At 53.2% G+C, this 13,983-nt stretch overlaps 6 protein-coding genes across 6 annotated transcripts; 2 read left to right on the top strand and 4 right to left on the bottom strand.

Annotated features, from left to right (window-relative positions):
* Nucleotides 1-66: 66 nt before the first annotated feature.
* WHR41_05633 (uncharacterized protein) lies at nt 67-2,173 on the bottom strand. Its single transcript, XM_069374238.1, has 2 exons — nt 1,712-2,173; nt 67-1,652 (listed from the first exon to the last, which is right to left on the bottom strand). The coding sequence occupies exons 1-2, from the start codon at nt 1,964-1,966 to the stop codon at nt 174-176; spliced, it is 1,734 nt and encodes a 577-aa protein (XP_069228523.1). The 5' UTR covers nt 1,967-2,173; the 3' UTR covers nt 67-173.
* Nucleotides 2,174-2,543: 370 nt separating this feature from the next.
* Nucleotides 2,544-4,849, top strand: WHR41_05632 (uncharacterized protein; the record flags this gene model as incomplete). Its single annotated transcript, XM_069374237.1, has 2 exons — nt 2,544-3,256; nt 3,316-4,849. The coding sequence occupies 2 exons, from the start codon at nt 2,544-2,546 to the stop codon at nt 4,610-4,612; spliced, it is 2,010 nt and encodes a 669-aa protein (XP_069228522.1). The 3' UTR covers nt 4,613-4,849.
* On the bottom strand, nt 4,728-7,183 carry WHR41_05631 (uncharacterized protein; the record flags this gene model as incomplete). Its single annotated transcript, XM_069374236.1, has 5 exons — nt 6,546-7,183; nt 5,328-6,491; nt 5,077-5,269; nt 4,887-5,020; nt 4,728-4,837 (listed from the first exon to the last, which is right to left on the bottom strand). Exons 1-5 carry the CDS (start codon nt 6,721-6,723, stop codon nt 4,728-4,730), a joined length of 1,779 nt encoding a protein of 592 aa, XP_069228525.1. The 5' UTR covers nt 6,724-7,183.
* WHR41_05630 (uncharacterized protein) lies at nt 7,082-9,129 on the top strand (the record flags this gene model as incomplete). Its single annotated transcript, XM_069374235.1, has 6 exons — nt 7,082-7,137; nt 7,199-7,450; nt 7,508-8,096; nt 8,147-8,800; nt 8,857-8,948; nt 9,013-9,129. 5 exons carry the CDS (start codon nt 7,082-7,084, stop codon nt 8,887-8,889), a joined length of 1,584 nt encoding a protein of 527 aa, XP_069228524.1. The 3' UTR covers nt 8,890-8,948; nt 9,013-9,129.
* A 295-nt stretch (nt 9,130-9,424) lies between these two features.
* On the bottom strand, nt 9,425-10,954 carry WHR41_05629 (uncharacterized protein; the record flags this gene model as incomplete). Its single annotated transcript, XM_069374234.1, has 1 exon — nt 9,425-10,954. The coding sequence occupies one exon, from the start codon at nt 10,952-10,954 to the stop codon at nt 9,425-9,427; it is 1,530 nt and encodes a 509-aa protein (XP_069228652.1).
* Nucleotides 10,955-12,191: 1,237 nt separating this feature from the next.
* On the bottom strand, nt 12,192-13,262 carry WHR41_05628 (uncharacterized protein; the record flags this gene model as incomplete). Its single annotated transcript, XM_069374233.1, has 1 exon — nt 12,192-13,262. The coding sequence occupies one exon, from the start codon at nt 13,260-13,262 to the stop codon at nt 12,192-12,194; it is 1,071 nt and encodes a 356-aa protein (XP_069228653.1).
* Nucleotides 13,263-13,983: the final 721 nt, after the last annotated feature.

Below are 13,983 nucleotides of genomic sequence, written 5' to 3'. Positions count from 1 at the left end.
AGGGTTCAAGAAACATACATTTTCTCCGGGTTCCACACCAAGATAGAAAGTCACCTCTAATAATCATTATTCGTTCGACGGGTCAAATGTGTACCGACTACTTAGTTTACTATTAAGCTCTCGAGATATTGTCATCTCCAAATCGACTCTCACCAGTCAACATGCCCTAGCTCTCAAGCATTGCCGTAACTGTTGAGAGGGATAGAATCAAGCACGGGGAACCAGGTATCCAAAGCATCCTTCTCCGGCATCACGCACTTGTGTTCAGTCGTATTGCCACTCCACATCGGCCTGTAAGGGAACGTGCAGATCTTCTCAGCGTTGCCTTCCTCCGGACCCTGCAAGACGGTTGCGTTCAGCTGCACAGGCACGACTTCATTCTCCACCCACTCGATCATAGATCCCAGCACAGTCTGCGGGAACGGCCCATTCTCCGCGCTGGGCGAGCAGTGAGCAGCTCCCGGAACAATGTACAGACGGTAAAACTCATGCAGCTTCTCCAGCGAGTCCTCGTAGCTGAGATCAGGGTACATGACGCGTCGGACTTGCTCCTGGTAGATGACAGACGAGAGAGTCGGGATGCTGTTGTCTGCTTCACCATGGTAGTGGATGATCTTGCCGCCAGCCTCACTGAATTCTTGCAGGTCCGTCCAGACGGTGTTCAACGTGCCGGCGTACTTCTGCATTCCCTCGATCATCCAGCCGCGCAGCGTGTCGACTGTAACGCCATCCAAGGAGAGAGAGGTACTGTTCACTTCCTGGAGCAGCTCGGTGATCCACTCGGCGCCGATGTCGGTGATGGCAGCGATTTCGTAGGATCCTGTTTTGTTCGAGTAGGTCCCTGCAGCATTGGATGAGGTGTCCGTTCCAGGCTGAAAGCCGACGTATAGGTGGCGGTTCTTGCTGTCGTAGGGACCGTTTTGGACAGCTAGGAAGACAGCCACGTCATTCGCGTTTACAGTGCCATTTGCGGCTGGTGTAGTTGCACCCGCGCCACCAGTGATCGGGTTGAAGGCCGTAGAGGCCGCACAAGCGTAGCTCTTGCCGATAACGTTCTCCGGGTGCCAGTTCAGCTTGCAAAGATCAGATCGTGCAACGACGCCATCGACTTTCCCGTCAAGAGCGTCACAAGCGTTTACAGTCTCGTTGACGATCTTCTCAAGCGCACAGCTGTTAGGCGCGTAGCTAATTGACTGCTCATAGATCTGCGGCCAGTCATGATTCGGCTGCTGGTGCGATTGACGGAAAGCCGGAGCGCCAACGACAGCGCCATCGAACTGGTCCGAGTACCTCTGCACCTGAGACCAGCCATCACGACCTCCCTCAGAGCACCCCTGGTAATACGAATACAGCTTGGACGAATTGTAGATGTTCTTGCTCATGGTCTTGCCAATCTCGGTCATCTCGTGGATCGACAAATATCCGAAGTTGTTGATAATGTCGTAGTCCAGGCTTCCGTTCGCTTTGAGGACGACGTCGTTGAGCTGACCGCCCCATCCCATGCCACCGTCAGTGCATCCAGCAACGGCGCCGTATACTAGACCACCCTCCAAACCGGAAGCGCCAGAATTGATGGCGAAGCCTCCGCCACCCGTGGCAAGGAAGCGACCTTGGTATTGGGCAGGATCAGGGAAGTAGTACCAAACGTTGATCTGTTCGATTCGTCGTCAACATGAGTTCTAGGAAACAAGTCGAGCGTTGCAAAACCTACTGCGTCATCCTTGCCGGCATGCTTGTATGCGGCAGTCACGTTGCAAAAATTCCGACCAGTAGCCGCTGGGTAGTTGTTGCCAGCTTCAACCGAGGAATTATAGACAGCCTGAGCCGTCACGTCGCGAAAGATCAGGCCATCGATGTCGGAGCTGCTAGGCAAGCTGTTTTGGATGTTAGATGTGCTGCAGATGCTGGCCAAAGTGGAAGCAGAAGCAGCGGAAAAACCGCTTGCAAGGAGGAGGCATTGTCTCATCGTTCTTCGTCTGGATTGAGCGAGTCCTAATTTGTGGTTGTACTGGCAAGAGATGGATGAGGATGAGCAGGTTTCTTATACCAACAACATCCCCTCCTCTGCTAAACCGCATCAAGGGACATGCCCCGAGACGCGTGGCCGTTGCTCAATCTTCATCGTTAGATCTCTGCCAGAAGTAATTTTCTGGCAGCGAGATGTGTGAGAGGGCGCCGCTATCGGTCGAGCCCTGCACGCTCGGTCGGATGTGTCGTCTGATGGCCGCGTGTGTATAGGCAACCAGGGCAGATTCGTGGCCCAGGGGGCCCTCTGATAGCTAGAGCGTCTCTCTAGTGAAGAGCTTTCCCGGTAGCTTGGACCATTTGGACATACTTCAATCCAGTAGACTACCTCAGAGTTGTATGTTACTAGGGCTAAGCCGGTTGACCGTGAAGTCGCCGTGTCCGCGTATGCGGTTGGTCGCTTCTCCGGATAAGACTTCTTCCCCCACGCGTTTCGCAGTTCTTAGCGCGTGAACAGAGGAGGCGCAGGATACTGGAGGCATCATCATCGCGCCGCAACACCTCCATCACCGGCGTGCATGCGTCGTACGCTCATTTTCCAGAATGGAGCTAGCCTTGCTGCTGCAGCCCTGAAAGGCTATCGCCATTGTCCATCTTTGTCGAAACAACATGACCCCTTTCGCGGCAACAACCTCCGGTCACACTCAATCGCCACTTCGACGCGGCTGTCTAGCAATGGTGGCTCTGGCATTCAGCTCCGTCCATATCAGGAAGAGTCTATCGCATCCGTCCTCACGAGTCTTGCCCAAGGTGCTCGCCGCTTAGGACTCTCGCTCGCGACCGGAAGTGGCAAAACGGTCATCTTCAGCCATCTTATCGAGCGTGTGCCATGCCCTACGCCAGATGCCAGTCAGACACTGGTGCTCGCACATCGTCGCGAGCTTGTAGAGCAGGCTGCTCGCCATATCACAAATCTTTATCCGCTGAAGCGCGTGGAAGTCGAGATGGCGGAGCAGCACGCGACTGGCACGGGCGACATCACTGTGGCAAGTGTACAGAGTATTACCTCTGGAGAGCGGCTGCAGAAGTATGATCCCAAGCGCTTCAAACTTATCCTTGTTGACGAAGCCCATCACATCGCGGCACCGACGTATCTTAATATCTTGAAGCATTTCAATCTGATGGATAAGGACGCAAAGACTCATACGGCTCTTGTTGGAGTCAGCGCTACCTTCTCCAGAGCAGACGGATTGAGTCTGGGCAGTGCTATTGATCATATTGTGTACCACAAGTTAGTGTGATCCTGTGTATGCTTGTTTATTTCATGCAAATATTGACATGACTCTATAGGGATTACGTTGACATGATCGATGACAAATGGCTCTCCGATGTCATTTTTACGACGGTACATTCCGGTGCCGACCTTTCTCGCGTCAAAACGACTGCCGGAGATTTCCAGACAGGAGCTCTTTCCAAGGCTGTGAACAACGACGAGATCAACGCAATTACTGTACGCGCCTGGCTCAGCAAGGCCGCTGATCGCAAGTCTACCATTGTCTTCTGTGTAGACCTAGCACATGTTGCGAGCTTGACAGCAACCTTCCGACAATACGGCATTGACGCTCGTTTCGTGACGAGCGATACGCCGCGTCAACTACGCCTCGAACGACTTGAGGCTTTCAAAACAGGAGAGTTTCCTGTCTTGCTAAATTGTGGAATCTTCACCGAGGGGACAGATATACCCAACATTGACTGCGTCCTGCTTGCTAGGCCAACCAAATCTCGAAATCTTCTTGTTCAGATGATCGGCCGTGGGTTAAGGAAGTACACCGGCAAGAATAATTGTCACGTTATTGACATGGTGGCCTCGCTGGAGACAGGTATTGTCACCACACCCACCCTCTTCGGCCTTGATCCGCACGAATTGGTCAACGACGCGGATGCATCTGCTATGAAAGACGTTCGGGATCGTAGAGCAAGTGAGAAAGAGCGAGAGGAAAAGGCCTCGGAGCTATCACCGCAGAATTCCAGCCAGAGACGACACCTCACTGGAGACATCACTTTCACGGACTACGACAATGTCAACGATCTGATCGAAGATACCTCTGGCGAACGTCACATCCGCGCGCTGTCAGCCTGCGCCTGGGTGCAAATCGATGAAGACCGCTACATCCTGTCCGACAGGTCTGGTGACTTCATCACGATCAAGCGCAGTGAAAGTGAGTCCGAAGTCTTGTTTACTGGGAAGTTGTCCGACAGCTTCAAGACCAAATCACCCTACATGCGACCTCGTGTCATAGCATCGTCCGTGACCTTCGAAGGTGCCGTCTCCGCAGCAGACACTTTCGCCAAGGAGAAGTTCTCCTTCGAGATCATCAACAAGCACGCCAGCTGGCGCCGACGACCAGCTACTCAGGCCCAAGTGGATATGCTGAATAAGTTTCGTGGCGAAAATGAGAAGCTGACTGTGGAAACCGTAACGAAGGGTAAGGCTGGAGATCAGATTACGAAACTCAAGCATGGCGCTAGAGGGCGGTTTGGCCGTCTAATGGCTCAAAAGAAGAAAGTGCAAAAGGGCGAAGATCGCAAGGAGCGGTGGCGGGAACTTCAAAAACAGCAGGAGGTTCGCGTAGGACGTTTGCAATGATCATTCAATATTAGCATCTGGAAGCAAACCCTTCATTACAGTGACCTTGGCGACAGTGAGGATGACAACACCCAATGACGAACTTTCAGCTCGATGTAAAAAGGCTGTCGACTAATCACGGTCTCGCCGTGAAACCAAGTCGGATGGATATTTCTGACTTGCGCGTTGCTGGGTCCTTTTCCTTCTCGGACTCCTCAAAGTGTCGCAATTTATACTCCATGATTTCTCGAAAAGTTAGTTCTAAGCAGCCACGTGTTGCAGTTGGCGTACTTACTCTCTTCGTCGACTGGAAGACCAATGAGTTTCTTCGTGATGATATAATCTCTTGCTAAGGCCCGAGAGAATTTACTGTTGGCACTACGCTCGTCCCATATGCTGACTGCGAGCGTCTCGTTCCGAGAAAATGCCCTTGATGGTGGCGTCAGCGCATCCATTTTCTGCAGAAATGAGGCTCGGGAATATACAAGTCAAAACTTTCGTCCCACTCTAGATGACGCCTCCACTTAATTGCTCGAGTGTCGAAGCGCTCGCGGCCGACAAAGATCCGGACGAAGATGCCCGGCAGGTCTGCGTCGGATGTACGGTCATGGTTCAAAATGCGATTCCAAATGCTTGTTCCTGGTAGTACAGGACACTTCAACCCGCTCACTTCAATGACTGTGTGATGATCAGCAGAGCGATGGATAGCGCGGATCGCAGTGAGAGCTAAACGTACCTCTTACTCTGTAATTATGCTTTACGGTAGTGTCGTACTTGTTCTGGACGACCTTGGGGCGCTCGGGACCCCCCATTTTATGAGATGTTAGCTTGACCGCCTCGGAGTCTCCGTGTTCCACGACACCTAGGGGCTCATTAGACTGCAAGGCTGATTCATCGCTCCACGTCGAATCATGTAACAGATAACCAGAAGCTCTCATGAGGGTATCGATCATCGCGTTTGTCAGCTGGGATGTAGCATCTCCTGCTCCGTGGCCACTCATGTGCGAGGCCGTTTGGTCACTCCCGTCGCCTCCCGCGTGTGGAACAAGTATCCTGGGCGGAGTCAGATCGAATTGGGCCGCCTTCGACAGAGTTGAATCAGTCGATTTGCGCAACTCGAGAGCCTTGTCCAGATTTGACTGTATCTTGTTACTGCCTGCCTGTCTAGGCAAAGACACCGCTTTGCAGAGCCATGGATGTGTCAAGCTGTCACTGGAGGTCAATCTGTCCCCAGGATGACTTTGTAGGAGTAACTTGACGATGTTGATGCCTTGCGTAGTCACCCTTGCGTCAAGTAAGGGTGCTTCAGGAAAGCTGCTGCTACTTTTGCAGTACCTGTACAGTGGATTGTGGTCCCCAAATGGGAGTTGAAAAGTCAACAGTTGGTAGATCACGACACCAAGCGCCCACATGTCAACTGCCATGGTGTAAACGTGTGTCTCATCATCATCCATAAGCCAGGGGAATATTTCCGGTGCCATGTATGCTTGTGTTCCCGTCATCGTCCTCAGGGCAGTCTCATTCTGTTGAACTCGTTTGCTGATACCAAAGTCGCCAATCCTCACACTCCAAGAGGGCGGCCATCGAGCAACCACGAACACGTTCTGGGGTTTCAAATCGCGGTGTGTGAGTCCCATTTGATGTATTGCAGAAAGTCCTGCACAAAGCTGTCCAGTGATGTCTTTCGCTTGCTCCTCAGGAATCTGAGCGTTGACGCACTGTGACAGGTCCCCGAATTCGAACCAGTCAATGGCAAGGAATATGCAATCGTCATCCTCATACCAGCCATGCATATATGCAAAGTGATGAGGGAACTGTCGACATTTCGCCATCGCCGCGATCTCTTTTTTGTAGTCCCAGGTCGCGGCATGTTTCGGTACTCGCTTGACCGCGCGGAACTCTGGAGGACTGTACATTAGCATGATAGGACCGAGTTATCACAACGCACGCTTACTTTGGCTTTGCATCTCTTTCTCACGCCAGATTGTGCCGTAGCCGCCCCGACCTATATTCTCACACCTGACCCATCTTTCACTGCGCCAATGGCCCTGCCCTTGATAAATGCGATGTGTGGTTTCAGTCGCACTCACTGAAGTCTCTCTTAGCCTAGTGATCTCAAGTATATCATCCATAGTGAAGGAGCATCATCCGTAGAATTGATCACAAGTCGGTCGAGTAAGTTGGCGGTCGGGCCATGAATTGGGCATCGAGTAGCTGACATAGGTCCATCGAGTCGAAGATTGATTCAAAACATGGTCCTTCTCGTGACCTTGTACCGCCTCATGGCAGTGCCTTTCAGCTAGAGCTCGCTAATGCATGTGTGGCGGTGCCATGCACCTCGTGCATAAGCGCCCAAATGCTCAGCCCCAGCCTAGCACCCGCGCACTCGACGCTCCGGTGTATTTCCTTGCGATGAGAACCTTCCGCCATCACTCATGCAGGAAGATATCTAAGGATAGTACGGACGTTGAGGGCCGATTGCAGGTAATCATGGAGGCAGCAGGCGTGGGTTTGGGTGTAGTCTCGACGATTGACGTTTGTATAAAGTAAGTGTCCCCAGTATCATCGGCCAGTATCATTGTTAGGCTGATACGGGAGGATCCCCAGATATGGCAAGACGCTTATCGCCATCTGCAACGACTTTAAAAATGCGGATACGGAAGTGCAAGAGCTATTGCTCCTCGTTCGCGCTGTCTGGGCCCGCATAGAGCGACAAGTGTTGGTCCTTCGCCGGACAGCGTCCAGCCTGGGTGACGAGTATCAATATATCCAGAGTCGAATGCTTGCGATATTGCAAATGAGGCTTTTGGAGTTGATCAAGATCATCGAGAAGTTCGCGAAGTCTTCGTCGTTTGAAAGGTGCTGAAGCTCTCGCGAGACGGTCGACACAGTGATGTGGGGTTGACCTTTCTGCAGGAAGCTGACATACGCACTCTATCGCAAAGAGACTCTTCAAAAATCGGTCAACGATTTAGAGACCTGGTACAGACGATGGGATCCTTCCTGGTTCTTAATCGCTCGACTCTCCGGCGTGGAAGCCGACGTCGAAATCCGCCGACAAAAGTCACAGGACAGCGCTCGACGCAAACCCGTAAATATCTTGGGAGACCTTCGTGATGCGAAAAGAGCAAATGAAGACGCACAGTGCGATCTCATAGGCTTCTTACCGGAGACTTTGGTGTTCTGCTCGCCCAGTCCCGTGAGCTTCTCAACAGCCACGGTGTCAGTCAGATCGGACAACCATGCGCTTGCCGTACTTGACAACGTACAATACACTCCGGGAACGAGCGAGGCAGAAGTGTCCAGAGATATACAGAAGCTTGCTAGAGTGCTCTCCAAGCTAGATCCTATCACATGCAGCTTGCTGGCATGTAGTGGTGTGAGGAAGAATATGAGCGAGGGAACGCTGGTGGGATTTTCCCTGGTCTTCCAAATGCCCCCAGCAGCGCGTGTCGTTTCTGGGAGGATCCTACCACCTCAGGATGGACAAGAAACGAAGGCAGTGGTAAGCAAAATGCTCTGGACCGTCTGAAACGGCTTGCTAAAATAGCCCAGTCGAGCACACGCTCCCTTAGAGACCTGCTTCTCAATCGGACTTCTGCACCATCGCTGACCTCTCGACTAATCATTGCAAGGAGCATTGCACGCTCCGTGATCTTTCTGCACAGCGCATCTTTTGTCCACAAGAACATCCGACCCGAGATAGTGCTCACCACCGACTCTGGAGCCTCTTATCTCGTTGGCTTCTCACGCTTCCGCCCCGCAGCAGGCTATACATACATGCTCGGCGACACTTTATGGAATCAAAATCTTTACCGTCACCCAACTCGGCAGGGCATGGTACCTGAAGAAATGTACAACATGCACCACGACGTGTACAGCCTTGGAGTATGCCTGCTCGAGATTGGGGTCTGGACCTCCTTCGTGCAGTACGCCATCGGGCCGGATGGCAAAGAGGCAATCCTGCCCGGACTGCATGAAATCGCTGCGGTGCCGCAGATGCGCGACGAGAGGAAGCGGGCGTTTGAGCTGAAGCGCGTGCTGACAGGGGTTGCCTCTGAGAGACTTCCCAACTCCATGGGCGATCGGTATTGTGAGGTAGTGCTGGCGTGCCTGACATGCCTGGAAAAGGGCAGTGGGGTTGCTCAGTCTAACGCTCTTTCGGATGACGACGATGGCGTTGTCATGGGAGTGCAGTACATACAGAATGTTCGTGACGCTCACCATTCGACAAGGTGCGCTTCGATCGCTGACAAAGCGCACAGATCCTGGAGAAACTCGAAGAGATTGCAGTCTGACACAGCAAACGCACTGTAATCGATTTCACGTCTGTGGGGAAATCGTTGAATGTGAGATAGTATGATTTCGAAGAACTTGCGATGTATACCTCTATATCTATGGCGCTGACCGGTTCCAAACAGACTGTAGCTTACAATCCGTAAGCATATAATCTTATTGCTCCTCGATGGAAACAAGAACCGATGTCTATATCCAAGCCCGTATTGTTATCCATATGTTGCATTCGCTACAGGTATCTCCATCTCTTGAGTGGGCAAAAGTACATGAAAGGTGCGACGCACAGACTGGTCATATGTCATGATCAGGCATCGCTCGTGTCGGTTAGCGTAACTTCGTGACGGCGTGCCCCTTCGGCAGAGTGCGACGCCGTCGACCAGAGCACCGAACATGTAATCATCGCGTGGAGGCAACGACGAGTAAATTGCCAGACCACCGAAAGCCCGTGAGCGCAGCCGAAGAGGCAATCGCTTGAAGCAAGGAAACGAATAGCGTTTCGAGGAACAGTTTCGTTCGCTCGCACTACTATTTGTATGCTTAAGCGTACTTGGCAAGGGTAGCCTTAGCACCGACCTCGTAAAGGCTGTGCAGGGCGTTGGTGAGCTCGCCCATGAAGCGCTTGTCGTCGCGAAGATCGTCACCGAAGAGGTTGCGGATGCTCATAAGCTCGGTCGGCTCCTTGCCGCCAGCGCGAGCCTTGACCTGCAGGTCCTCGATGGCGGGCTCGTCCTGGGCGCGGATGGTGTATTCGGCACCCTTCTCGTCGAGGCCGGTGAGATAGCGGAACCAGGCGGCAACGGTGAGTGTAAGACGGCTCAGCGGCGCATCCTCAACACCATCGTTCTTGCGCATGATCTGCTCAGCGACAGAAGGCATGATGAACTGAGGGAGCTTGCCGGAACCGCCAATGCACAGACGGGCGACCTCGTCCTTGAGCGTAGGGTTGGAGAAGCGCTCCATGAGGGTCGCGCAGTACTTGTCGATGTCGACACCAGGGATGGCCGGCAGGAGCGGCTTGACCTCGAGGTGCATCATGTCGGAAATGTACTTGTTCCAGGTAGGGTCGGCAAGCACTTCGTGCACATACTGGAAACCAGCCAGATAGGCAAGGTAGGCGATAGCAGTGTGGCTGGCGTTGAGCAAACGCAGCTTGTGCATCTCGAACTGCTCGACGTCGTGCACCGACTTGACGACCTGCACACCGACCTTGTCGAACGGAGGACGTCCGTCAGAGAACTTGTCCTCAAGAACCCACTGCATGAAGGGCTCAGTGACAACAGGCCATGCGTCCTCGACACCAAACTCGCTGGCCAGCAGCGCCTTGTCCTCGTCCGAAGTGCGCGGAGTAATGCGGTCAACCATGCTGTTGGGGAAACCGCCGTTCTCCTCGAGCCATGCAGCAATCTTAGCGTCCTTGAGCTTAGCGAAAGAAAGAAGCATGTGGCGTGTAATGCTGCCGTTCTTCTGCATGTTGTCGCAAGAAAGCACAGTGAAGGGCTTGAGGCCAGCGGCGTGGCGGCGGGCCTGGGCCTCGTAAAGGTAGCCGAAGGTGGTACGCGGAGGTCCATCACCCTTTACGTCGGCCTGGATATCCTCGTTTTCCGTCTGAAGCTCGTGTGTGTTCTCGTTGTAAAAGTAGCCACTCTCGGTGATGGTCAGGGAGACAATGTGCGTCTCGGGCTGAGCCATCTTTGAGATGACAGCCTCGCTGTTGCCAGGGGCGAAGATGTAGTCGGTGATAGACCCGATGACGTGCGCACTGCTGCCGCCAGCACCACGCTCAATCACAGTGTAAAGGTAGTCTTGAGGGGTAAGGGCGTCGCGCATGGCAACATCCCACTTCGTCAGGCCAACACCGCAGATGGACCAGTCGTTGGACGGGAATTGCGAGAGGATTCTGTCGACATAGACGGCAAGATGGGCGCGGTGGAAGCCACCAACACCAATGTGAACGATGCCATGCTTTGCTGCCTTGCGGTCGTAGTTTGTGGACTGGACGTTGTTCTTCGTGATTTCAGGCAGGTTCTGGCTGTTCAGCCTGAGGGATGATTCTGTGCTGTGCGGCATGATGGAAGAGGGCGTAACAAATTCGTAAATGCGTGTAAGAGAGATGGAGCGGAGAGATAGAAATGTGAGAAGGAGAGTGAAAGGAAGTGCGTGGCAGATTGCTCACCGCTGGAGGCCGGCAGCGTTGTTATTGACTCCGGGGTGTACGTATGATGCAATCATGGACACACAGAGGGCTGCCATCATTAGGTGGACCGGGTGGACCGGCGTGCTAGTTTTTCGCACTGACTCTGGACGGAGATCCATTTTTTCTCAGGAAGGGTCCGGGTGTTGAGAGGCTAGAGACCAGACCACGTCTCACACGTGGAGGGCGGCGGCCTGGCTGGTCGGTGTGCCCACGCGAATTTGCGTCTACGACTCGTCCTGCCAGCATCTTCGACGACGACGTGTCGACTAATGGCCCCAATTGATGCGTTATCTCGCCGGTGACGACTATCAGACTCATGCGGTCGTCAAAGTTAGGTTTCTCAAATTTCGTATCGGAGATCAAACGCTGAAGCCTGATTGGCGGAAGCTTATCACGTGATGTTTCTAAAATCGTCCGGTGAGGCTGACCTTGCCCTAGCTGAAACGACCCCGACTTTTGTTGCAAAGGGCCTGTAAAAAGTAACTCCCCAGCAAATCTTCAAGCCTTCTCCAGGTCTCGAATAAGGTTCGTGGTGTCGTTGGCATTCGGTTCACTCTGCCGGCGCTGAGTTGCCTGTTCCTTGCGGTGGCGTTGCAGCCCAGGTTTGCGGCTGAATAGGAAGACTCGCCACCTCAAAAGTGACGCTGATTGAATTTTCTGGACCTGTCCCGTGTCCGTCTCCTGTATCCAAGCGCGAGGTAAGCTCAATCGGATGCATTAGCTGCTCACGGGTGTTTATTATTGTTTGCTGTTTGTGCTAACACCCCCCACGGGGTTAGATTGGAAGATCTTCGGGCTACGCTGCAACGCGCTCAACGCTATCTCCGGGTGCGGAGGCGGCAAGGAGAAGGCTCGCCTGTATCCAAAGATCGTGTAAGTCGTAGTTGCGGTGAGAGGCTTGGTCTATGGGCTTCATCACGTCCATCTCCGGCATCCCTCATACGGATAGCCGCGTAAAGATCGCAAGTGTCGCTGTTCGTCCCGGTCGCTACTCAACGGCGCTGGTGGAGAAAGTACGGAAACTTGATCTTGCCGGTCCTGATCATAAGAATAAGAGCTTGATGCAAATTATGCATTTGATCCGCTGGATAAATTGGCTACATAAACACTTTACAGCTTCGCCACCTTCTCGATGATAGGGCTGCCAGTCTCGTCGAAAAAGAGCTTTTTGCCAGTCCGCAGGCTTTCTTGCAATGCACTACCAATCTGCAAGGACTTGACCGCGCCTGATAGCTTGAATGGCAGTGGCTTGTCATCAAGGACGGCCTCTGTAAACTCATTGCTCTCCCGGATAAATGCCGGCTCGAAGCGATCCCAGTATGTTTGTGCGATTTCTCTTCGGATACCTGTGGATTCATGGTGTTCCACGAGGTCATGAGTCGGGTTGGCATTAATCGTCAATTTTCCATGTGTGCCAATCACTTCCGTCATGTCATGCTGTCCTACTGCCATCATCCGGCATGCATAGAAGTAGGCAATCTTTCCACCCCAGAACTCGACGATTCCGACGCCATTGTCAACATCGCCATACTGCTTGAGTCCTTGGTAGCGAGCACAAGTGCCGACAGCCGACACACTCTTGACAATACTGTCCTGACCAAAGAACCAGAGAGAAAGGTCGATGTCGTGGACGGATGCATCGACGAAGATCGATCCAGAGTTCTTCGAGTACCCGATGAAGTAATCATCGTCACGGTACTTGTCGCAGGTCTGCGATCTGAACACGACAGGGCGTCCGATGTCTCCGGCGTCCGCCTTTTGCCACGCATTGCGGTAGCTCTGATCGAACCTGCGCGAGAACCCAGTCATGACCTTGAGATGCGGGTATTGCTTCGCCACGTCGAGTACTCCCTGGCTGATGCCAACGTCTGTAGACAGAGGTTTCTCGCATAAGACATGCTTGCCTGCCCGAATGGCCTTTATGGATTGCGGTGCATGCTCGGTAGTGATACCGGCGACGATGACAGCCTCAACGCCAGCGTGGGCGAGCATTTCGTCGAAGTCCGTGTAAAGGGTGACTCCAGAGGGCTCGAGACGGCCTTTTGCCCATGCGATGACCTCCGGGTTGGGGTCACAAGCCGCTACTAGCTCGGCTCGCGGAGTGCGCTCAAGGTAGTTGATGGCATGGCGAGCACCCATTCGGCCAAGGCCACTGACGGCCACTTTCAGCTTGCGGACCATTTTTTTCGTTATCTGTTGTATTGTGCAGAAAGGAAGTCTAAGAAACACGAAACGTAAAGAGGACAGCAGCAGTTTGCTCGTGAATACTGAAGCTGGTAAGGAGGAAATGCAAGTCCTTACCGCTCATACTTATATTCATTGATCCATCTGAGCAGTGGAGACCGACATGTTCGAGCTCCATAGGTACCCCGTGGGTCAATTGCCTGAGAGAACACAACTCAGCGCGATCTATCCACGGCTTTGTCGTTGTTGTGGGATGGAGATCCGTAGAGAGTAATTTGTTGCGCGGAAGAGGAAAGGACCGCCGGGCGTCCGCTGCCTCTCCCCAGTGGGTGTTTCGGTGAGAGTTGCCATGATCTCGGTGACTCTAACCTGATTAGTGAGGTCGGGTTGACCTCGGGGCTCACAACGCTGTCGCTTCGGAGCGCCTCCCAGCGCCACAACTTCTTTGGCAGCATCACAAAGAAGGGAGACAGGGCGGGGAATTTTCAGCATACCCTCGATTCAGTATTCATAAAGTCGCAGCATGACTTGGCGGGTGTGTCATGCAAGATCTAGGTTTGAGCTTCCCCAGACCTACGAGGTGCAAGATGCGGGATCCCCAGAATGCAGCCTCATTCTAGGTAGGGCGAGGGTTACCGGGCTAGACTCTTCGCGGGCTCATCTGTCCGGACTGTGGTAGAGACATGAAGGCACATGGTAGAGCCCTGGTGTATATATA

Source organism: Cladosporium halotolerans, assembly GCF_011745625.1.
Source record: "Cladosporium halotolerans strain TM138-S3 chromosome Unknown Sca19, whole genome shotgun sequence".
NCBI lineage: Eukaryota > Fungi > Ascomycota > Dothideomycetes > Cladosporiales > Cladosporiaceae > Cladosporium > Cladosporium halotolerans.
The sequence above is the reverse complement of the archived record's forward strand: the minus strand, read 5'-3'. Positions and strand labels throughout refer to the sequence as shown.